General features: G+C 39.6%; 1 protein-coding gene across 12 annotated transcripts in view; it reads right to left on the bottom strand.

The window, feature by feature from the left end:
* The window catches only part of MAP2K5 (mitogen-activated protein kinase kinase 5), a 228,882-nt gene that overhangs the window by 35,227 nt on the left and 168,587 nt on the right, over positions 1-25,068 (bottom strand). For 4 of the 12 annotated variants that reach the window (XM_074327518.2, XM_019725619.3, XM_074327520.2 and 1 more), the window contains 4 exons: positions 24,433-24,459; positions 24,089-24,121; positions 4,824-4,885; positions 1,674-1,719 (listed from right to left, as the gene is read on the bottom strand). In XM_074327518.2, the coding sequence (XP_074183619.1) occupies positions 1,674-1,719; positions 4,824-4,885; positions 24,089-24,121; positions 24,433-24,459 (168 nt within the window). Of the gene's footprint in view, positions 1-1,673; positions 1,720-4,823; positions 4,886-8,776; positions 11,215-24,088; positions 24,122-24,432; positions 24,460-24,992; positions 25,038-25,068 lie in introns of those variants that run through there. The other 8 variants (XM_074327515.2, XM_074327517.2, XR_002136832.3 and 5 more) reach the window with 5 other exon arrangements.

Genomic DNA, 25,068 nt, shown 5'->3' with positions numbered 1-25,068 from the left:
GGAGCCTCATATGCGCTCACTGTTTCCTCCTGCCTCTCTGAGTCCTTTCTAAGGCGAGGGAGCCTCACTATTGCTATACCTGAGGGAATCCATTCATTTAAATCAAACTGTGAGCAGTACTAGAAATAATGTTAAATTAAGTGTAGGACGGTACTTCCTGTGACTACATTTTTCATTGTGCTTTATTGATTTATTGATATTTATTAATTAAAAATGCGGTACAGCACACAGCAGGGTGTATAGTTATAAAGAGATATATTGAAATACATATCCCTTGTTTCTCCACACACACACACACACACACACACACACACACACACACACCCACTCACATCCACTTGCTTCCAAGGCACTGGAAGTACTCACCCTTGCCACCCTGCAGTGGTGTTCCTTACCAACACATCCGTCCCTATGCTTTTACGGGTGTATGTACCATCTGCAGATGTTTTATTTTTAAGTGGCCAACTCATGGCAACCCTACCCCTTTGTCTTGATAGCTGAGCTATCCAGCCATAGCATAATAACATACAAGGTAAATGGGTCTCTATGTCTAGGACCTGTTCCAAGTTTTCTCAAATGTGACTAACTGCAAGAATTTCTCAACCATCAAAGAGACACCTTCCCAAGACCAGTTTATTCTAGACATGAAACCCGCACAGCTACAGGTCACAGAGGTTTTAGGGGTGAACCTTAATTTGAAACTACCCTGAAAACCGAGATTTTGCTCGAGGGGTAACAGGAAACAGAAAACTACCTTCCTGGAAAGTACTCATGATGCAAAAGGGGCAGGGACTGTTATTTTATTCTGGGGATAAAATCTGTATTATACGGAAGTTTGAATGCTTAGAGTGTCTATTAGGACGAAATACAAAGGATGAAAACTCTGAACCAGTATCTGTAAAATGTTTCTTAAAGTGGTAGAAGCCAATTGGTTGGAATTTGCTCTGACTGCAATAGTCTAAAGATCAGGAATGGTACTCACAACATCAGAAAGAACAAACTATAATTATTATTTACTAATGCTGGATTCTAACATTATTTTAACAGCTTGTGCATTGTCAAATCAACAATCTGCACTAAATAAATGACCATTTGGGAATTGTTAGGGAGCGTCTCTGTTCCTCTCCCTGCTTGACTAAGAACTGTCATTTGCAATCAAAGAAAGAGGCCTTGGAGCTGAGAACACAGCACCAGCAGCCTTGTAGCTGTCTCTTCCGAGGAAAGACCAAAGATTCACATTAACTTGATCTTTTGCAGCCAATCTAATTTCCTTCTACATGAATCCAAGAGGACCCCAAGCCACATTCAGAATCTCTTGGAGGATCGCACGAAAAACTTAACACGCTATCTTCTCTGTTACCAGCCCTCTTGAGTTCTGAGAAGCTTTAATGGCAAATGAGGACGAGGAGTGGCCTAGATTAACTCATGACCCTTGAGTGCCAGGCAAAGGAAAAGAGTTTGGCATCAAGTTTCAAAAGGGTAGTGGGTTTTTAAGAAGTAAAAACTCCTACCTGAGGTCATGAGCTTCAAAACCACCTGCCCAGATTAAGCCAATACTGACTGCTGCCTTTCCGGAGCCTGAGGATGCTTCAAGTTCCATTGTGGTCCTCTTACCAGAATGTTAGCACATTCATATCTGGGGAATTACTATCGTAACCAAAAAATGTACTTACCATCAATTCCTCAGGTGCTGGCCTTTCTTTTGGCTGTTTTCGCATGCTGTAAGAGAAAAAAATGCCTGTTACCTATATCACTTGTAAATTTGTGCTGTAATTTCCAGCACTGACTAGTTCCTCTGAAATTTGAATATTTTCAAAATTCATTGTGTTCCATTCTTGGCCAAAGTACAGGCATAATCATTTCATCGCACTTCACATTGTTGCGCTTCACAGATGTTGTGTGTTTTACAAATTGAAGGTGAGACCACCCCCACCCCCCTCCAGCAAAAAGACTGTAACTTGTTTTATTGCGATACTTGCTTTATTACAGTAGTCTGGAATCAAGCATGCAGTATCTCTGAAGTATGCCTGTATCAGCATATATTCTCTTCCTTTTATTTTAGCCTTTAATTAATTAGATTGTGGGGGAATCTCATGAATCAGAAACACAAAGTTTTTTTTTTTTGAGTTACTCATGCAATACAGTAATACAGATAAAGAATGAATTTAAATTTATCCTAATTCAACTTTTGAAATGAATGTGAAAAAAAGCAGTCATATTCTCTTCCTGATGCAGCTGTCAATTTATTTCAAACTTGAATTTAAGGAACAACATACTTCTTTTTTTGGTAATTGGGATAAGACAATAAGAAAAGAAACATGACTATCAGGTCAAATGAGAAAACACCTTTTTCATTATTGAATAACAATATATAACAGAGGTATCTAGATAATGCTACAAAATTACCAATGGGTTATTATTACAGTATCTCAACTTTCATTTATTTTGGCTACAAGTTGATAATTCATTTAAAACAACTCTGGGAAAGTTAAGTTTAAGCTGCTTCAAGAATCACATTCCTCATGCAAATATGTCTTACATACAATAGGCATGTAAGTAGCTGTAGCATGTAGTCAGCTACATGATGAAGCACCTACACATGGGACGGAAAGGACCGTTTTGTACAAAAGTCAGTGTCTGTGGGATGAAGTCACGAAGAGAGATTGCTGCTTGTATTACTTGGAAAATCACACAGAAGGTTTTTCTTTATGTAAGGCAACTTCTAACCAGCAAGAAGAAAACCCTTCATATAATCGCTGCATTTGCTGACAGTATTTTTTTTTTTAAATAGGGAGATTTAATGATCATTTGGTAAACAAGAATCGTAGTTATGAACCATTAATGACATCAAGGACATTTGCCTTCCCTATAAATAACCATATGCACCTCTCAAATACTGCATCCATTAGCAAGTAATTCAAGCTGTCTCGCCAGGAGAGTTGGTAACAGTCCTAATCTGACATTCCAAAGTAGCTGTATCTCTTGGGAAAACAAGGCTATTACCCACTATCATCTCTGTTTCAGCTTGACATCTGTGGAAATTTCAACACAGGTTATCCCTCCCTCTGTCTCCATAAAACTTTTATATAACAGCTGATTAATTTTTTGGACAGGAGGAAGGCAAAACCTTATCTGCTCTTCTCCCTGTCTGCCCAGAACTGGCCCCACCCCGAGGTTGGTCTCAGACCACACAGCAAGATAAATGTGCTGGTCCTGTCAGAAATCCAACATCTTCGGGGCCAGTGGTGCCCAAACCAGGTGCTCCAGGCAGCTTAGGAATAGCACAGTTTGTTTTTCAATTGCTGCATTTCAAAATGGGGCATTCCCATGATGTGCTTCTCAGTGTTTCTAGGAATTCCATGTAAAGGAAATTAAGAAACATTAATACATAGTCCTGAATAAGGACTCCAATGTTAATGAGCGCAGGATTTCAGTGTTTAACCAAAATGTATGCTTTTTCCCAGCGTAGCACACTTTGGAAATAAAATGTTTGCAGAGTGAAAATAGTTTTTAAAAGCTACAAGATATTATGTATTTTAAATAAATAGAAATAGTGTTAATAACATTTTAAAGTTGGGGGGAATCTCTATATTTTTCTATGGAATATAAAGTGTATGAGACACTTTTATTAAGTGGTAACATATTATACTTAGTCAAAAAGGTGATAAAGCTTGACATTTATGGTAAGGAATATTTCTTGGTTTCCCTTTAGTGTCATCATCAGGTGGGTCACGGGGGAGGGGAAAGGGGCAGAGTACAACCATCTTGGTTTAGCAAGGACTCCTGATGGCACCATTTCGTGGCACCACAGGAACGAAGGGTTCGTTTTCCACCAGTGGCCATGACTCTGAAGGCGTGGTGAAATGAAGAATTTGGTGGAGGGAAAGAGAAGTGAAGGTAATTATGACGGAGCTCCAGCATGGATAGAACAGTTTCTAGTTGGTTCTGTCTCTGCTTTGGGGCGGTCATTCCTCTGCTCCCAATTTCCTTCTCTCTCTCCATGCTGGGGTGAGGGACAGGGCAGGGGAGCAACTGGGCCTTCTTCCAAGGCCATGCGAGTGCTGCTGAATGCACGAACGAAGGAACGAACGAACGGGGAGAGGTGGATGATGCGAAGGGGCTAATAAAAGAAAAACTCATTCTCCTGGGAGAAAAAAGGCAGGAAGCTGGAAAAGAACCCCTGGCAGAAAAATGCCTGTTTCCTCAGGTGTAAAATGACAAGCGGCTGCCTAGAGAGTCTGAGGGTCCCTTTGATCCTCTCAGCTCTTTAATAGTTAAAGTGGGCCTAATAGAACCATTTTTTCATAGTCTTTCAAACATCAAAATTCATTGCAATGGGACACCAGTACTGCATTTAAAATATAACCAAAGATAAAAGTTACTTACTGAAAATCCAATGAATTAATAAACTATGCTGCGTCCCCTAAGTGATGGACAGTTTTATGGGTAACTTGAGGTTACATTAATAAAAATAAGCTTCATAGGTCTGTTCAATAGAGGCTATAAAATGGTGTATTTCTTTAAAAAAACACAAAAAAAACAACAATTGGAGAGCAACAGTATCTGTGCTCAAAGAAGTAGCCTGATTCCCAGCAGTTTATTAACACAGAAAGCCTCTAAAGTACATTTACAACCCTTTGTGTAAATAACGTTTACATAATTTAAACAATTTCTTCAGCTTTGCTGCCCCATCTGCCCAAGGCCCCGAAGTCCCTCCCGTCTCCAAAAGGAAGCAGGGAGAGCCATAAGGTCTCACGGAGCCTCCGAGTTAATGGCATGTATCATTTACATTGAGGGCATGGCATGTTTGCAAACAGGCTCACCACTGAGTGATGAAATGTACAAATGGCTCGGAGAACTCTCCAACCGGAAGGACGGGCGAATCCTGGGATGGAGGAAAAACAAGTCACCAAAAGTCACAACAATTCCTTTCCTTTCTTTATGCCCTTCCTCCCCCATCAAAGTAACAGTATAAAGATGAGTATATCCCAAGGATTCAACACCATGTGGAAAGGAAAATAAAGCCTCATCCAATTAAAAAGACTGCCTACACCCTCTGCCACATGTTTATGTAAAATGCCAAATTTAAAGCCACACACATTTTACAATGGTGAGAAACAGGAGAGCAGAGAGGGAGGGGAGGTGAAAAAAGGACAGGGATAGCCACAGGGTAGGAAAGCAGGTACGAAAGTGTAAATGAGAAATTAATGATTATTTAAGTAACACACAAATGGTCTTGTAATTAACAAAGAGCTGTGAAATTATTCTTGCGCTGACCTTTGTTCTTTTACTGGATTTGCTATTTATTTACACTTTCCTTTTTATTTACATTTATTTGCATATTCAACTGCCCTTACCTATTTGCCCCTAATAGAATCATTTGGGCCAGATTTTTTTTTTTTTTACTTTAACAGAAAGGCTTTTATAGGCAAAGGGGTTTTCTGAAAAAGAATTTCAGCCTATTTGCCAGTCTAGGCAAACTCGTCATATGAGAAAGCCAGTGAATTAAGGACACAATGAAAAGCTCCCCCGTTGACCACCAAACAGAACTGGGATGGAAGTGGGTGGCCCTCGAAAGAGCAGAAAACTACAAAGCAACAAACGTGACAACCACCATGTAACACAGGGAGCAAACCCCATTACGATTTGCAAAGGAAGGCTTTAAGAATTTAGGAGTTTTTCCAAGAATGACAGAGAGTGCCACTGTGTTTATAGTGTAACGGCTCAGGAGGTAATGAAATTACACTGCAGAGTACTTTAACAGTCATCTCATTAGACCTACAGTTGGAACAAGAGAGCCACATAAAGTAGGCAGCTGCAAATGACTCCATTCTCATCTATTCTCATTTGCTATTAAAAATACCTTTCGGCGGCTTTTTTCCTCCCTGACATCCCTACACAAAGTGCCCTGCAAAGTATGATACATGCACCTATTTAAATTAACAAAGGAATGACTTATTTTAATCTCACTGTGCTTTGGAGTGCTTTGGCCATTTGGATGAGCAATATATCATTACATACAACCTTCCAGCGCTGCAGGCAAGAAACTCAGAGCATGCAGCATTTGGTGGGAGCCAAACAATTTCTCTAGCACACAACTGTGTCAAATGCATGCATGTATTCATTATTGAGAACGAGAGGAAATGGCTTTGATGTAGTGGAAAAAAGAAGATGATAAAAGCACCTCTGCAATATGCGTGTCATTATCAATGGTGGCAGATAGATACAATCGCACAGCCCCCTATGTGATTAGTAAATATACATATAATTGCTGTGGCCAATTATCAGAAAAATGAGATCGGTAATTACAAGACAGAAAATTAACTAGAACTCTTATTAAGGCTTTGTTTCCAGTTCAAACAATTGGAAACTGCTGGAAAATACAATTGAATCAAAAGAAACCGAGGGGGTCAAAGCAGCCCCAACCCTCCCCTCCCCACAAATCCTAAAGAGGTTAAAAGAAAAGGAATGTGAACAAAATGTTTCTTAGTTTTTGCCTATCTGTTGCCTTTGAATTTACTCCATTCATCCAGAGGAGGTTAGTAATCATAAACTTAAAATTCTCATCAGTAGAGAAAAGCTTCAAAGAAGAAAGGAAAACAAAGGAAAATGGGAATGAAATAAAATCTTGCCAAGTTCAAAGGATTACATGCAGGCATGACCCAGAGAGGACATGAAAAACGGGGGTGGGGCATAGCTGATGAAATTGTCTGCTCCAAAGAAACAAGGCACGCAATAACATGACAAGTCCAATAACATGACAAGTCCTCGATAAAGGTACTATAAAATGGTCACAGAAGTCCCATCGGTTTGAAGAGCAAAAATAAAACATGATATCAATTTCAGCCCAGCCTGTTTTAGGAAAGCCATATATATCACCAAGCCTGCAAGATTCTACAAGGCCCAGTTCAAGAAATGACATTTTACTGTCTCAAAAACTATTAGTAAAAAGATAGTTCAAAGTCTGAGGCACAAAAATTATGGACTCTGATCAGATAGTTCCTCAAGTCATTCGTTCCTGAAATTTTTTTTGGAGGCTGTAGTATCAGAAGTGTCTGAGTAGCAGTTGCTTTAAAACGCAATGTTTAGGAAAATAAAAGCCTACTGTCTTAATGTGGCTGAATATTTACCAAGATGGTTAAAATTCTGGATGAGTTTTCTACAAAGATCCTGGTAAAAAACACGATGCTAATGTGGGCCTCATTTCAAAGTATGATACTACGAGTAAATTAATGAATTATAGACTAGGCAACTTGATGGAGATGTCATTTTAACACGGATGAGACACTAAACGAGGAAATGTGACATCTTTGCATGGATAGTTAATTTTATTTAAGACCTGATATTGTAGCCTGTTAAGTTCCTCATAATATAAAACTAAGGAACACTGGGTGGTACCCATGAATAATTTATTTCACTTGTGAAAATGCCAGCCCAAGTCGACTTTGCAGAACCACAGAGAGTGGATTCTCATCTCAGTGGTGCCTGGAAAGAATCACTCATCAAAGATGCAGGGGGAAGCTGTAATCTCACATGCATAATGCCACATACTTTCTTTCCTTCTTGAAGTCCATGTCTCCAAGGAGAATTTTCTGAGATACAGAAGATTGACTCCCAGAGGGGTGATCAGAGTGCCACACAAACACAGGGCAAAGGAGTACTGGGAGGGCCTCCAACCCCGCAGAAGCCACAGGCTGTTAACACGCCAGAGGAAATCAAATGAACACACCTGACAGTGGGCACCACACTGGAAGATTTTAAAGTACCGTTTTTTTTTAAGCAATTAAAATCAGAAGTTAGTTTAGAGCAGGATGTAAAACACTTCCAAGAACCTGCCTATTTCCTGATGTAATTCAAATATGTTCCAAGGAGGGAGGGAGGGAGGCTAGTAGGAAAGCTGCTTCAGTTTCACAGAAGCTCCCAGGGAGGGAAGGCACCCAGTCACCACGGGGTGAGGAGGACACTGAGAACCATGCCATGGGGCTCAAAGGACCTCGTAAAGTAATTGCTGCTACTTATCAAAACCGTTCTCTGTGAAATATGGGTTCAGGCCAGATGAAGAAATACATTTCAAAAATACAAATACCAATTGGAGAAGCGGTTACAGAGGTAACTCTCAGGACTGGCCGAAACCGACTCTAAATTGTTAATAGAAGTCACGCTCTTTAAGGCCCTGGGTGCCATACTTCACCTTAAGGGCTTTGTTGGGGTGTTTTCCTATGGCTCTTCTAAGCAGAGTAGGGAACGCAAGAGGGAACACGACCTTAACCAAAAGCCTTAACCTGAGACTCTAGTCCCAAGTCAACTTTAGAGACCTGCTAAGGGGACACGAGCTGGATCTTGTTATGGAGCTGGCAACTGTTACATAAAAATAGCTGCCATAACCATTTCGGGAAGCAATTCTGGCCATCAAGGAGGACTGTGTCCACGTCTCAGAGGTTTCAGTAACTACCTGGTCAGTCCTTCGCCAAACAACTAGAACACAGGCAGGCAGCACGCTAGAGAACAGCCAAGGACAATGGAAAAAAGTTTGAGTGATGCCTTTGCCTTGTGAATAATGAACAGTTCAGGAAGGTCAACCCATTACAACTGCAACTGTTTAATTATTAATTATGCACAATCTATGAGCAAAAGGACAGGTTCAGAATGTTTAATGTATGCTAACTTCAGCTGGACTCTCTCTGGGTATTTTGTTATTAGCACTTGTCAGCAAGGTACTCAGGCATAAAAAAAGGCAAGCAGCAGAAAATCGGTGTGTGTGTGTGTGTGTGTGTACCTGCACACTCCAGGAGTGGGGGAGGGGAGGAGGGAGGAGGTCCAATTCCAACCACAGCTGCTGCTCGTTCACTTGCAGAGTAACTGTGCCCATAAGTACACCTTGTGACCTTGAGAGCAGACAGGATGTTGGATATTCCAAATACAGAAAACATAAATGAGAAAAGTGCTTTTGAAACGACTTACTTAAAAGGGAGGTTATTATTTCAAAGGCATAGATTTTTTTTGAAACGAAGTTTCTTGGCTTTGAAAAAATTTGTCATTAATGTTTACACACACACACACACACACCCCGGGTAAGTTCAGTGCCCTGTACCAATGTCACTCTCCTGGTTGAGATACTGTACTATACTTATGAGCTGCCTACCATGGGGGAAGCTGGGTGAAGGGTACACAGCATCACTCCGTATTATTTTTTGTAACTGCATGTAAATCTAAAATGATGTCAAAAAAGAAAGTTTAAAAAGAAAAAATTAAGGAGCTGGTTTTAAAAACTCTAACGAGATCCAGATTCTTAGAGGACCACTGCTTTGTATCAGGAAGAAGCCTGACATTAGCTACTCAGCTGGAAAACAGTTAAGAGATCTTTGCTTAAAAAAATATAACCAAGGATTTAATTTTTGTCTTTAATTCATAACTGAAGATGACAATGGAACTTGACAATGACGTGGTGGTCAATTCAGACATTGGTAGGGCACAGACAGAAAATACTGTAAAAAAAGGGATACAATTATTATTTATTGGTTCCTGCATTCCATAATTTTCTTGACTACCTATGATGTCAAAGGCACTGAGCCTGGCACTGAGGGATGACTGATACTTAATCCATATCCTGAAAGACTCTGTGTATTGTTTATTGTTCAAGGGGATAAGGCTGCACTGGGGAGCACCAAGGGTTCAATGCAGTTTGGCTGGTACCTGAGTTCAGAGGGGAGTGTGATGGGGAACAATGTCTAAGCACCTGGAGGACCGTGAGACACCTTCTTTGCTTCCTTCCTTTCTTCCTTTCTCACTCCTGGGAACGCAGGGACCTTGACCGTGTTAACTTGTATCCTGTTCCCTTCTCTGCGCAAAACCGACGTTCTTTCAAATTAAGATTTTAAAGTTAGTGGCAGTAAAACGTAAGGAAGTTAGAAGGGCAACGTCTCAGAATTGTCAAGGTGTTGGCTACACTCGTGAATTCTAAGGTAAATCAACAAGGCAAGTTAAATAAAATATGGCAAGCCTTCTGACTTTTTCTGATAGTCTATTTCTAGACTTCACGGTGTCAAGCCATCAAGCTAATAGGTAGTTACCATCACAGAATCCCCAGAAGTCTGACCAGTATTAAGAGTTATGCTCCAACATTTTAAAAATAAATCTTTTAATTCAAGCCTCATGTTCCTTTCACCTGGCCCAACAATTTCTGGTCTTATACAGTGCGGTTCATACTAATTGGCGCAGCTCTTTTAGATCACTCCACTTCTCTCCACAAAGCTGGGATCAAAGGTCATTTGTGATTCCAGTGGCTTCAGGTCAGGCAGAACAGCATTTTGCCTTGTGAGACCCCAAATTGGTTTTTGATCCTCCACTGTTCACTGCTTTAAAACAACATCTTTGTGAGACAACTGGCAGAATCCATGGGACAAATCCGCTCTCCACTGGGGAGGAAACCTAGTTTGTTTAAAAAAAAAAAGACAAAAACCAAAACAACTGGACCCTCACCTTTAAACATATCCACAGAAGCTTATCTACAAGCCAAAAATCTACCTGTCCAAAGTGTAATCCAATAGCAGATTCTGGGAGATTAGCTCAGTTTTAATATTCTGAATGTCATCAGTGTTCACATCTGTATGTTTCTGCTATAACAGACTGTACCCAGGCGGGCAAAAAAGGCAGTCACACCTTATCCGAGAAACTAAGGTGGGAAATAGATGGACAGGTACTCCTGGGCAGTCAGAGAATGAGACAGTCCAGTTTAAGATGTGAATAAACCATAATTACACATCAGATTTGTAAAAAAGTAGTCAATGCTTGTTAAAAACCCTTAGTTATAAAGATGTGGCCATTCTGTGAGGAAACAATCAGTATTTTGACATTATGTGTATGTTTGATTTCACGATGCAGATGGAACTGACCTAACCTGAGGGGTGTGACAAGGGAGAGTTCCGGGGTGGGAATGAGGCTTTGAATTTAGGACGGTTTGCAGATGGACATCACCAGGAAAGAAAGCCTCTGACCCTCCTCAGCTGGAAACCAGAGAGCCCTTCTTTTGCTCATCCCACTCCACATCAAACCCTGAGCAGAGAAAGTGAAAGATGATTCAATTTCCACACTGGGTCACCCCATGCTCTGGGTTGCCAGATGTGACAAATTACATACGTGGGCATTTTGGTGTGAAGTTCTGTCCACTGGGTCCGGGCTGACAGTAGCAGCTCATTTAACTTGTCTCAGATGGACCTGGAACCAGGGGCGAAAGGCCTGAAATTTTCGCCACTGAAATACCCACCTTACTCACAAACCCTTAAATCAAGGGAGAACCAGCTGTTAGCCACATGAACATCACAACCAGATGGCTTATAAAAAAACCACAAAATACAAATGAACAGGTCTAAAGGAATCTGTCTCTAGGTAATTGGACTTGAGATTATAAAGATTTTTCATTTTCTCCTAAATATGCTCTAGAAATTCCTCAGTATTGGGATAAGAGAGGAGGAACAAACGTTGTCATTAATATCAAAACTAAGCCTTCATTTCGTCTATACATTTTTTGTCATTTAAAAGATTTACATTTACTTAGAGATTTTCTAAACAAATGGCGAAGATCTTGATGTTTTGTAAAATTCCTTAAAAAAGGTAGGGAGAGAACTGGAAAGTGCATTAATCTTTTAAACCGCATTTGCAAAATTGCTTCCTTTCTAAAGCCAATGAACATTCCATTTTCTCTTTTTATTTTAGGTCTCCTCTTGGTCATGAGCGATGGGCAACTGTAGCATTGAGAGGAGCCTCTGTGGACAGTACACGTACACACTCAGACACACACTTGCAGACTAACAGCCACATGCAGCTCCCTTTTCAATGGCGGAGGCAGAGCAGCAAAAAACAGGCTTGTCTCATGCCAAAGGGATTTCATTTACAAAAGTAAAACCCGTTATTGTCTTCTCTCTCTGTAGCTTCTCAATGCATTTCTATTGCTTTTTCATAAAACACTGCTGCAAATAATCAAGCATGACCACTGACATCCACGAGATTGAGTTTTAGGAACCATTAAATGAGCTCACCCTCGTGGGAAGCCTCCCGCTCAGGCTGGTCTAAAGGTAATTATTCAGCAATTCCTACCTGTGGTTTTACCTTGTCCCTATATAGTGTTTGAATTTCATATACTGGTAAGGTCAATTTGTTTTTTTCCTCAGGAAAAGTCCACCTACATGTTTGATCCAGGACCTAAATTATAATGTTAATATACGCACTAGCGTGTCACCAGGTTCTATGTGCAGAAGTGCTGATGAAAAGCAATCTCAGATTAAAGGTAGATCATACACAATATTAAACAAAAATGAAAGAGGAAAATCTAGGAGAGAAAAGTAACCCTTAACAGGTTCTTCAATGAAAGGCATCATCCCTCTTTCCATAGGTGAGGGGTTAACACTGAAACATCTGCACTACACCTGCACACTGTTCAAGGGCAAGAACCTGGCAGGTCCGTGTCCTCAAAAATCAACAAGCCATAACACTATCAAGTCAGACTCTGAGAACTCCCTGAAAGCCCAAGTCCACAGCGCCAACACTGTCTGTCCTCCTGAACGTTCATGCGACTGTTAGTTAAAATAACTGCTGCCATTTGCCACCTGCACTGCAAGCTACAGAGAAGGGGAAAAACAGAACTCCCGTGGCTGCGTGGTGTAGGAGTGTTGGCTTACACATTTTTTTATAAACAAATTCAAAGGCTACGTCAGCGGCAACTCAAATGCTGAAAATTATATGTGAAATCGTGCCCTACCTGGCTCCGTACAATAAGCCGAGAGAAGGGGATTTAAAGCTGGCTAAAGGAGACACCGCATCAGTTTAAAATTAGTCAATGCGAGAGGAACAAAGAAGAAGACAGGACGGGCGGGAGGGAGAGGAAGTGAAAAAAATAGAACTACATACTGTGAAATGAACAAGTTCAGTTAGAATGTTCATCAGGGTTTGGAAAATCATAATGCCATCTGCTACTCTGGACCTCGGAACATCATGGATCTCGTGGGCCCAGACGCTTCCATTTCCAGGAGGAAGGAAGGAACTTAAACTCCCTGGAATGCTGCCTCCATTCTGGAATGGAAGCAACACCCCAGCCCACCCGTTTGGAATCTCTTTTGAGAACATTCGAACTGCTCACAGACGCATTTTCCCTGGTTTAGGGAGAATTAACGGCAGGCGAAATGATTATAGCAACTAGGCAGTGAGGCAGAGCAGTGCCCCGGCCCGAGCTGCTGGGTAACTGACCCTGGCATCCAACTTGGGCTCAGGGTGTGTAGGTCCCATCATGGTGGATTAAATGAGCATTGTCCTACGGCTGGATAAGACTTCACAATAGAGCAACACATGTTAAATGACAGCAGCCAAAACTGGCCCCACCAGGCAACTGCCCATTCACAGAATGCTATTCACAGGCCTCCACCACCAAGAAATTAATTCATTAATAATACATCAGGCTTTGTGGACAATTCAAAGAAAACACAAAGCTACTTGCTCAACGATTGCCTAAAGATGCAGAATTTTTCCTGGTTAAAAAACCCAAAATCGACTTGACTTACTGAAAGCAAAATTACAGGGATGTTTACGCTAATATTTTGCTTAGTAAACAAAAAGAAATTGAGAAAATCTATCCACTGAATTCACTCAGTGTCACTAGGAAATAATATACACATTTTCAGCAATAGCTAATAAAATTTGATTTTATATAACTGTATTTAAAAATTAATTTTTCCCACTTTTAAGTGACTTTGTACATCCTTCAGACTATCAGGAAAATTTTTGCTTTTAACTTGTTTCTTCTGTTACATTTTTAAAACTCACTTCTTTCTCCTCCCTCCCAACAACTCATAAATATGAATTAAATATAATTATAAATGAACAGAACATTAACTTTTGGATTACTGCTGTGTTTTGGTAGAATGTTAATGTCATTTCTAAAAGAAACAGTTATTACCAATAGAAAAAGTAATTACTAAAGGAATCATGGCCTTAATGCTAACCTATTTTCAATCTTCAAACCGGCCAAATTTCATTAATTTAAACATACTAAACTTTTCAAAGGAGGTATTAGATTTCTAAAGGTTGCCTTACACAAAAGAGGAATATCAGTTTTCAGGCTCCCCATTATATATTCCCAACGCTATTGGACACAGGTCTAGTTAACAATATCACTGGAGGACAAGACTATTGTCTTCTACTTGGATTAACTTACCAAGTTTCTAATGCCTCAGTCATACAAGTTACACACATCATGAAATACCTTGTCACAAATACCCGTTTATGTGAGTAGTTAAAATGATCTGAGAGCTCAGGACCTCAGGTCTCACACCACTTCTACCAACTGCAGTTTAGTTGAAAGTGGTCTATTTATATATGGCTATTTACTGGTCTGCCTTTTTGACTAGAGGAGAAACTCTGGCAGGTGCATCTTATTCATTCTCTATTCCCAGTACCTAGTTTTGGGATTAATACAGGTTTCCAGACTGATTATTTGGGCTATAATCAGGGGTTTTCAGTCTAAGGGTTTTTATATAGGTGCTGGGGGTGGGGTGGGAATAGGTGGAGATCTAAGTCTCCCACCCTCTCATCAAACTAGAATGGCTTTCAAGTCCAAAAAATAAAAAATGAAAATCTTTTGTGTATCAAAGGACACCATCAAGAAAGTGAATAAAAAAGCCATAGAATGAGGAAAAAATTTAGAGTCCAGAATCCAGAATATAAAAGAATTCTTACAACTTAGTATTAAAAAGACAAATAACCCAATTTAAAAATGGGCAATAGATGTGAATAGATATTTGTCCAAAGAAGATATTCAAATAGCCAATAAAAACATGAAAATATGTTCAACACCCTTAATCATAAAGGAAATGCAAATCAAAACCACAATGAGAGACTACGTCACATCTATTAGGAGGGCCATAATGAAATAAACAGAAAATAACAAGTGCTGACAAAAATGTGAAGAAATTTGAACTCTTATAAACTGCTGGTAGGAATGTAACATGGTTACGGAACAGTTTGGAAGGTCATCAAAAAGTCAAACATAGAATTTTCATGTGACCCAGCAATTCCACTCCTAGGTATATAACCAAGAGAGGTGAAAATATACATCCGTATAAAAACTTGTACGCAAATGTTCATGGCAGCATTATTCATAATAGCCCCAAACTGGAAATAGCCTAAATGTTCACAACTGATGAAAAGACAAAATGGGGAGTATTATTCAGCCAGCAATAGGAATGAAATACTAGATCAGTGGTTGTCATATATTAGAGTGGAGAGAGGAATTATGACTGTTAACAGGTACTGGGTTTCTTTGTGGAGTGATGGAAATGTTCTGGAACTGAGTTGTGTACTTTAAAAGAATAAAATTCAAGTTATGTGAATTACATTTCAATAAAATAATTTCAAAGGAAGAAAAAAGAAAACAAAGGGGTTTCTCTAAGATGGTCTCTGTACTTAGCTGCTGTGTTATAGGCTGGAGGTCCTTTTCAGCTGAATAGGATAGGCCTCCGTAGAAGAAAAGACAAACTTAGATCACATTCTATTTTGTGAGGAAGTCGCCCTGCTAGAAAAATCCATGTTTTAATTTACTACAAGGAGCATTTACTGAGATCCTGCTTGGGCCAGGTGCTGGGATAAATCCCTGTGCAGGATGACGTCGTGATCTAGTGGGAGACAAATTCAAGAACGAAATTTGATTCAGTATGATTACAAACTATAATACAGCCTTGTAAAAAATGCTATGCTGAATTCCTCCAAGCACTGGGTGGGAGTGTGGCAGGATGGGAAGAGGTGGGAAGGTAACAGAGACAGCTTCAAAGAGGAGACGATGTTTGAGCTGGGCCTTAGAGAATGCTTAGGCTTTCACAAAGTGGAAAAAGGGGAGAAGGTCATTCTCAGCAGAGGGTGGAACACAACCATAGGTGTGAAAGTGTGGGGAAGCTTTGAAAATGAATGACTGACCCAAAGTCAGAGACAGAAAAGCTTAGAAGCTTTTTAATAATGTGGTCATAACGCAGACTCTTCCCTCCTTTCTCTTTTCCCTTTCCCAGTCCTCAATTTTCTCATTCCCTTCTTTATGTGTCACCCTCTTCTAGAACAGAGATGTTAGCTGCCTCTTGGTTTGCCCGGCTCATGTGTGACGAGCTGCCAGGTTAGGGCTGGCATCAAACACTGCTTCCTTCCAGCACTGGGCATGGTTGCTGGCATGTCTAGAAAACATCAGAGAAGCCATGTGTAAGTGTAGCGTCCATGTGAGGACTCCTGGGAGTTCAGATATTTGGTGGGGTAGATGATTGTCCCCATTCATAATGACTTTTTAGCACCACTGTAATGACGTGCATACGCCAATCAGGCGGATAAGTATATAGTGAAGGCTCTTTGATGTCTTCATTACATTTTATGATTAAATAGTCATAAGAACTCTCAGAAGGCATAGACTTTTATAATGATGGGCTACTAAATATGTTTTTGACTGAGAGAGTCTATTTGCATCTTAAGCAAACCCACTTTACTCCTCATCATTGAGGACCCAAGGCCAGGCCCCACAGCAACACCCCCAGCCCCCTCCTTCCTCTTCCTGCCCATCCCTCAGCTCGCCACTTCCTTTCCATCATCTTCCCCCTCTCCCGTCTGTGGCATTCCTGTCAATTCCCTTTCCTCAGCTACAGACCTTACAGGGAAAGCCAGCATCTCCCCCACCTCCTACACTGGGGTACAAAGGTCTTAGGAGTTGTGGTTTGCCATGGCTCTACCTGTCTGTTGGCTTGGAACCCTGGCATTATTACGGTGATTCCACTATCTTGATGGTGTCATATATAATAAACTGTCACCCAATCTAAGGTCCTAAAGATTCACACCTGTTTCCTTTTAAGAGCATCATAGTTTTAGCTCTTATATTTAGGTCTTTGATCCATTTTGAGTTAATTTTTGAGTATGATGTTAGGTAGGGATTTCAAATTCATTCTTTTCAAACTGACTTTTCAAAGAGGATGCCAAGCACATTCAATGGTGAAAGAATAGTCTTTCACCATTGAATGTGCTTGGCATCCTCTTTGAAAAACAACTGACTATAGACATATGGGTTAATTTCTGGACTCTCAATTCTATTCCCTATGTTCTATCCTTACTGTCAATACCACACTATCTTGATTACTGTAACCATGTAGTGAGTTTGGAAATCAGGAAATTTAAATCTTCCAACTTTGTTCCTTTTTTTTTTCAAGACTGTTTTGGCCACTCTTGACTTCACTTACATTTCAATATAAATTTTGAGAGCAGCTCATCCATTTCTGCAAAACAGCCCACTGGGATTTTGATTTTGACAGGGATTGCACCAAATCTGTGGATCAAGTTGGGGAGTACTGCCATCTTACCAATATTAAGTCTTCCATTCCATGAACGTGGGATGTCTTTTCATTTATTTAAGTCTTTAATTTCTTTCAATCATGTTTTGTCAATTTTCAGTGTACAAGTTTTCCACTCCTTTTGTTAAATTTATTCCTAAGTATTTTATTTTTTAAATGCTATAGTAACTTTTTTTTTTTAATTTCACTTTTGGATTGTTCATTTTAGATTACTAGTATATAGAAATAAAACTGACTTTTGTGTGATCTTGTATCCTACAACCTTACTGAATCAATAATTCTTTGGTATTGATTTTCTAGGGCTTTTTATATATTTTATGTCATCTGCAAGTATTACTTTATATCTTCCTCTTTTTCTTGACTAATTGCCCTGGGTAGAACCTTCAGTACAATGTTAAATAGAAATGGTGAGAGCAGATATCCTTCTCTTCCTCCTGATCTTAGAGGGAAAACTTTCAGTCTTTTACTACTAACTATGGTGTTAGCCATAGGTGTTTAGCTGATGTCCTTTATCAGGCTGTGCAAGTCCCCTTCTATTTCAAGTTTGTTCAATGTGGTATCACAAAAAGGTGTTGAATTTTGTCAAGTGCTTTTTCTGTGTCTACAGAGATGACAAGGGGATTTTTGTCCTTTATTCTATTAATATTGTGTATTACACTCATTTTCATTATGTTGAATCAACCTAGCATTTGTGGGATAAATTCTACTTGGTCATGATGTATCATTCTTTTATATACTGCTGGATTTGGTTTTGCTGGTATTTTTTGAGGATTTTTGCATCTATCCTGATAAGGGTAATTGGTCTGTAGTTTTCTTTTCTTTTGAAGTCTCTGTCTGGCTTTGGTATCAAGGTAATGCTGGCCTCACATAGAGGAAGTCAGAAAGTGTTTCTTTCTCTTTATTTTATTTGGAAGAGTTTGAGAAGGATTGATATTAAATTTTCTTTAAACATTCAGTAGAATTCACTTGTGAAGCCATATGGTCCTGGGCTTTCCTTGTGGGAAGTTTTAAAAAATATTATTTACTTGTTATAAGTCTACACAGATTTTATATTTCTTGTTGAGTCAGTATTGGTAGTTTACGTTTTTCTAGGAATTTGTTCATTTCATTTAAGTTTTTTAATTTGTTGGCATACAGTTGTTCATAGTATTATTCCCTTATAATCCTTTTTATTTCTGTAAGGTTGATAGTAAGGTATCTGCTTTCATTCCTGATTTTAGCTATTATGTCCTCTCTCTCCTCTCTCTCTCTTAGTCTAGCTAAAGGTTTGCTAATTTTGTTTATCTTTTAAAAGAACCAACTTTTGGTTTTATTGATTTTCTCTGTTGTTTTCTATTCTCTATTTCATTTATTTCCACTCTCATTTTATTATTTCCTTCCTTCTGCATGCTTTTAGTTTGTTCTTTTTCTATTATAGTTTAAAGCAGAAGGTTAGGTTATTGATTTGAGATCATTCTTTCTTTTTAATGCAGGCATTTACAACTAAAAATTTCCCTCTGAGCACTGTTTCCGCTGTATCCCATAAGGTTTGGTATACAGTGTTTTCATTTTTGCTCATCTCAAAGTAGTTTCTAATTTCCCTTGTGATTCTTCTTTGTCCCATTGGTTCTATGGCAGTGCATTGTTTCCACATATTGCGAATTTCCCAAATTTCCTTCTGTTATTGATTACCTCTGTTTTCTACCTCCTGGACCCCTTGGCTCTTGGCCAGTTGTCCATTCAGTCTCCATACTCTGCATACGTCACTGTCCTCTATCAAAGCCCTGTTCTGTGTTCATCTTCCTCAGGAGGCTTTCTTAGAGTAAGAAGAAGAGTAAACTATCCAGCAGACCCACCCAGATGTTCTACATAGAGTGCTATGCCATGCTTTCCTAACACCAAACCTTCTTCCTTTCTAGCCTCATCAGGGAAGAATAATCAATATAACTCAGAATTATTCAGTTAGCATCTTTAAACAATCAGGCTCATTGTTTGTCTACACACCTGGAAAACTGTAGTCCATTACTGACCACTAAAAGCTTGTGCTGATATTTCAGAACCATTTTTGTATTTTACAAATCTTGTAGTTAGTTCTTACTAAGAAATCAACTTTCATGTAGAAGATACTTCTGATCGGGTATAAAACATGACTTTTATGAATTCATTTTTCACCAGTAAAATGAATAAATGGAAATATAAATCAGGGATTTGCTAACTGTCCTGCTAAGCACCTACAGATGTTAGACAGAAGTTTATTTTTAGCTGTAATATGCTTGAAACATACACACACACACACACACACACACATACACACACACACTAATATATGTATATGTATGTGTATTCAGAGTAATAATCTATTTTTCCTGATTGTTATATTTTACATAGCCTGAACATTCTAAAACACATCTGTGAACTCAAAAATGATTCACAAGAAAGTTTTAAGCCCTTCTATCTGATACTTACTTTTTTCCTTTCTTGACCTGGCAAACTTCTACTCTCCTTTAAGACTTAGTTTAAATGTCACCTTCCCTGAGGGGCATGCTCCCACAACAAACCCTCTCCTGGTAGAACAAACTCTCCTATCTAGGGGTTGTATAGTACGTACCCTACAATGAAATAATTAATCATTTCTGTGTCCACATCTTTTCCAAGGCTATGGACTACTTGGGGGTAGGTCAAGGGGGAAGTCCCCTCTTAAGTCGTTGCAATTCCCAGCACCTCAGTCCACTGATGGCCCCCATGAGCTGGCTCCAGCCGGCCTGGGACTTGGTGACTCAGATATTACTGTTGTTTTTCCACCTGCCACATCACCAGTGGGGCCAGCCCTTTGTTGCCTGCCAAACTGGCTCCTTGGCCAGTTGTCCTTTCAGTCTCCATACTCCATACTCTGAGACAATGGGGAGAGTGTTAGATAGCTATATAGCCTCCTGAGTCCCAACACATTGGGTTGGCCCAGGATTTGGGACTGACCTTCTGCCTTCCTACCCTGACTCACAGAGCTAGTCTGCAGTTGGCCTGGGAACCTTGCCTACTTGAGAGAAGCTTGAGAGAAACCCAGTTCTCTCAAGACTTGGAGACTGTCCTGACCATGGCCCATTCAACTTAAGCTAGCACATAATGGGTTCTTTTGATAACTTTCTGCTTACTGAATGAACACAAGCCCACCCACTTAACTTCCTTAAAGAGGGGTTGAAGCACTCTCTCTCTTCTCAGATGAGTGTGTTAGACCTTACACATACCACCTGATTTCATTTGTCACTTTTGGTTTTGCTAGGATCACTATCAGGAGTGCAAAGACTGAAGACAGATGGTCAGATCGCTGGGACAGCAGGTAGCCACTGAAAAGAAAAAGGAGTGACCATAGAAAACAGAGGCAATGACAAGAGAGAACACAGGAGAAACACCAAGCCGAGCTGCACAGCCATGTAGGGTCACTTAGCCTAGGAGGAGCAAATGGCTCTACACACCTCCAGGGGCCCAGGTGCATTGCTGAGTGCCAACGCCAAACACACAGACAAAATGGGTGGTGAGATTCAATGAAAGAGCAAGGTAAGCCCCATACAATTCTACAGCCCTAGAGGGCATCAATAAATCAAAGTTTAGTTCAGTACCATGTTCAAAACAAGGACTTGAGTCTCATCAAGAAAAGGTTAAATGATATTCACTACACTCTGTCAACAGGCTGCCAAGAGCAAATAGATTTTAGAAACATTTCTTTCTAAAAATGCAAATTTCCTCACTGATGTCAGAGCTTAAAATAGTAAATCTCAGTTATCTAGACAAGTAGGGCCACCTTATTTCCCAAAGATTTCACATGGCTAAGGTATCACGGTATGAGCGTACACACACAATGAATCAAAGTACTTCACAACACAGGCATTCAGGGACTTGGAGAGGGTCTGATCAGAACCTGAACATTTTAAAGTAAGAAGTTCTTTTAAGGGAAGCAACTCTGAGGCGTCAGACGGTATCGTTAAAACATCACTCATGTGCTGAGTTAGCTAGCTCCAAGCCGGATTAATCACCACCCACCAAAATGAAACTGGATTGCCGAGATTTCTGATTGGAGCTCGAGTTTCCTGTTATCTTGGCTACCCTTCCAATTCCTGTTCTATGGTCCAAATTTCATGTTCATGATTCTTATTCCTCTGTTCAACTTCTGATGTCATCTATTTGGATATCTGGTGTCTAACTCTGGCTTTGTCCTAGGATTCTACCTCCTGACTCCCAGACTGAGTCTGACATTCACCTCCTGCCACTCCAGGGCTGGCTCCTACCCCTTTGGTCTTGTTTTACTACTTCTTCACGCTTTGCCAGCCTATGCCAGGAGGTCAAGCTGCATCCCATAATAATGAGGTATGTTAACACTGGGCTTTGCTTGGCTATTTTGTACAGGTCTCCGAATACATCCATCTTGTTTGAATTAGGCTCCCTTAGGAGTGGTCCTTTTTGATCTGACTTTTCTCTAATAGGCACACTATATATATCATTGGATATCCATTTCTCAATGGAGTATATCCCTTACCCAAGGAGTAAAATGGCTCAAACCCTGTTGGTTATATTCACTCAGGAATAGGAGCCCTAAAAGTCAGATGCAAATGAAGATAAGATAGTTAATCGCCCTGTGGGATCTAAAAGGGCAGTCTTAGCCCTGAAAGTCTTTTATAGAAGAGATTCTCACACTTTAATGTGCAAAGAGTTATTTTTGCACATTAAACAAGTAAAAATGTAGATTCCTGGGTTCCACTCCTAGAAAGTCTAATTCAGAGATCTGGGTGTAAGAATCTGCATTTTTAACAAGAGACTTAGATAAATCTGATGCAGTTAGTCCTTGGACTAACTACCCTTTGAGACACAGTGTCTCACAGCAATGAAAAATCTGATAAACATGAGCAAGCACGGTAATTAAAGGACCCCACCAATCCTTTCTTTCTTAGAAGCTATGAAGCACCTTGCCTAAGTTAGGTCACCTGGCCAATTCTTTCCCAATATTCTTATTACTGAACATCAGCTCAGTTGCAAGATCAATTCATGTTTGTTTTGGTAAAGGCAACGTGAATTTCCCAAGTTTCTATAAAGAAGATATTTTAGTATGTTTTTAGAGTACATGGGAATAGGTGTCTAAGTTATCTTCTCAACTGAGGAAGAAATGCTATAGACACACATACAATTTAAGTTACATGTTATAGATTCTTCATCACGCAGACCTTCACTCCTTGGACATCACCTATGACAATTTCTAGAGTCTCAGGAATTTGCTCAGATCAAAAAAGTAAACTATTTTAAATTTAATATCAATCACTGCTACTTCAAATAAGACATGAAAATATCCATTTGATCCAGAAAAATCTTCAAATTAGCTCTCCAGCAATACACATGTTATGGTGATGAATATCTGTACCTGACCTTTCTGATGCCAAGGAGCCGGGCAGACCAAGAACAGTAGGGCCAACGGAGCACGGCAGGCTGTGCGTCTGGGTAGCCTACGTTTCCCCAGGCCCGTCACTAACCAATCCTGGAGGGGGACCTCAGGAAAATCAGTTTGTTTGGGAGGATTCTGATAGACATAGGATGCTTTTGGAATCTAAGATGACAGAAGATATTGATGAGCTATTAGATCCAGGAGGCCTGTCTGATATTTGAGATAATGGAGCCTCCATTTGTTTCAGGACGGTGCCTTCATTTTAGCACCAACACGGTTTATGGCTTGTCGGGGATATATGGACCGACGGATGCAACCATTAAGGATGTGAGAGCCCCATTCTTACTGTTATTGGGATATGTGTACGCGTTTGTTGTTTTCCTAGGAGGATCTTTATTTTTTCTCCCAAATCTCATAACTGGTTATACAGATGTTTAATTGAGAGGAATAATTATGAGTTACGATTTGTTTTTTGTTTCTTTCAAACTTTCCTATCTGAGTCATTTATTGCCTTCATTACAAGTGTTTTAAATATTGGAAAATTAAAGTTAAAAAAACACACAAAAACATTGCTGTTAGGCAAACCCACGTCCAGAAAAACTCGGGTTTAAAAAAAATGTTTCTTAATTGAGAGCCTTGTGTACAGAAAAAAGGAATTTAAAGTCAGAATAAGAAGCAGAAAAAGTTGACTGAGAAAGAAATGCAGGCAGATTAACTCCAAGAAGGCAAAGGGACAGTATAACTCGATGGGTAAGGATGATCAAAGGTAGGATGACGTAAAATGTGAGAATGCTAGTTAAAAGCACAAGAATTTAGGAGTATATTCTGGGGAAAATGTCTAATTAGGAAATTGAAGCTGAACTGTTGACCTGCAGCTTTTGAACATTTTTATCACTCTGATATGCTTTGGGTAAATAAAGCAAGGAAGACAAATTTTATTCAGCTTATGTTTGCTGTTCAACTCTGACCCTTGCTTTACTGACTGACTTTAAATATCTGTTATGGAAAAAAATGATACCACTTTAATTTCCGGCTCCATCCCCATCTGGCCAGGGAGAGGATGAATTAATATTATCGTGTTTTGTCTTTAGGGCTTCTGATACCCCCGCGGACCAGCCTGGGGGACAGTCTGGTTTGGCAGGGAGTCAGCTAGAATCAGAGCAGGATTCGGGACAAGGCCAGTTCACGTAACACAGCTCAGAGCCATACAGCACAACTTGCTCTGAGGATGTTGGGCACTGTGCTTCATTAGGAAACAAAATATAAGCTTTCCACACCATTAGGAATGACTTTAGGAGTGAAAGCACATAAGACGATGCCTCACCTCATCAACAATGCACTGCAGAAGCTGGAGAGGCTGCAATGGGAAAGAAGAGAGGAAAAAGTATTAGCCTCTATGCAATATCTTTACAGTGGAGTGGAAAGAAAAAATCATTAATGCAATAAAATATAGCAAGATTAATCAACAACAGCAAACTCTTATAAAAACATTGATGCTCAGGATGTTCTATTATTTCTAATGGTACCTAATCTAATACAGGCAGTTAAAGGTTTGCATTTTCTTCAAAATGCAATTTGCTAAGTTTAAAACAAGGCATTCAAGCATGCAAAGGAAGCAGCCATCAGGAAAAAGAAAAGTGAATTTTTTTCTGAACTCATAAAGCTTACCATTAAAGATCCCTGGTTTTTCTGAATCTGAAAAAAGGCAATATGTAATTAGCATGTCATAATCAAAATGACTCACTTGGACACATTATGATCACTGAGAGAAAATTATTGCATTGCTGGTGGCAATTTGTGGGCATGTGTTAACACAATTTACATAATGAAAATACACAAATGTTAATAGCTCGCTTCTCATTTATAGGCGAAAGTCAGCAGAATGTTAATTTCACACAACACTTTTTAGTACCCTCCAGGTTGTATTAGAATAGGGAGAAAAACCATAATCCATTTCAAAAGGCTGTTTACGATTCAGATATAAATAATGTTTTATATTGCTAGATTGTGAACACTGGGCTTAATGTTGCAATCATTGCTAATGTTATGAAGCTCACTCTTTTTAAATTAAAAACCGATTTATTTAAAATTGAAATTAAATCATAGTCAGAAATTAGAATTTTGGATTCCTGCCAGTGTCTGCTCACAATTCCCTATTTTGTGAAGAAAACTTTAATTATGTGGTTGAAGTATTTGCCTCTAACTCAGGAGTGGGGTGAAGACTCCACCTTTTCCAAAGTTCCTTCAGTCTGTTTCCAGGGCTGCAATGCTCTCTGGGAAAATCAAATTCATGCAAGTTTTACA

Source organism: Rhinolophus sinicus, chromosome 3, assembly GCF_057876585.1.
Source record: "Rhinolophus sinicus isolate RSI-liver-muscle chromosome 3, RSI-T2T, whole genome shotgun sequence".
In the NCBI taxonomy this organism is placed as follows: Eukaryota; Metazoa; Chordata; class Mammalia; order Chiroptera; family Rhinolophidae; genus Rhinolophus; species Rhinolophus sinicus.
Note: the sequence above shows the minus strand (reverse complement) of the source record. Positions and strands in the feature narration are given on the sequence as shown.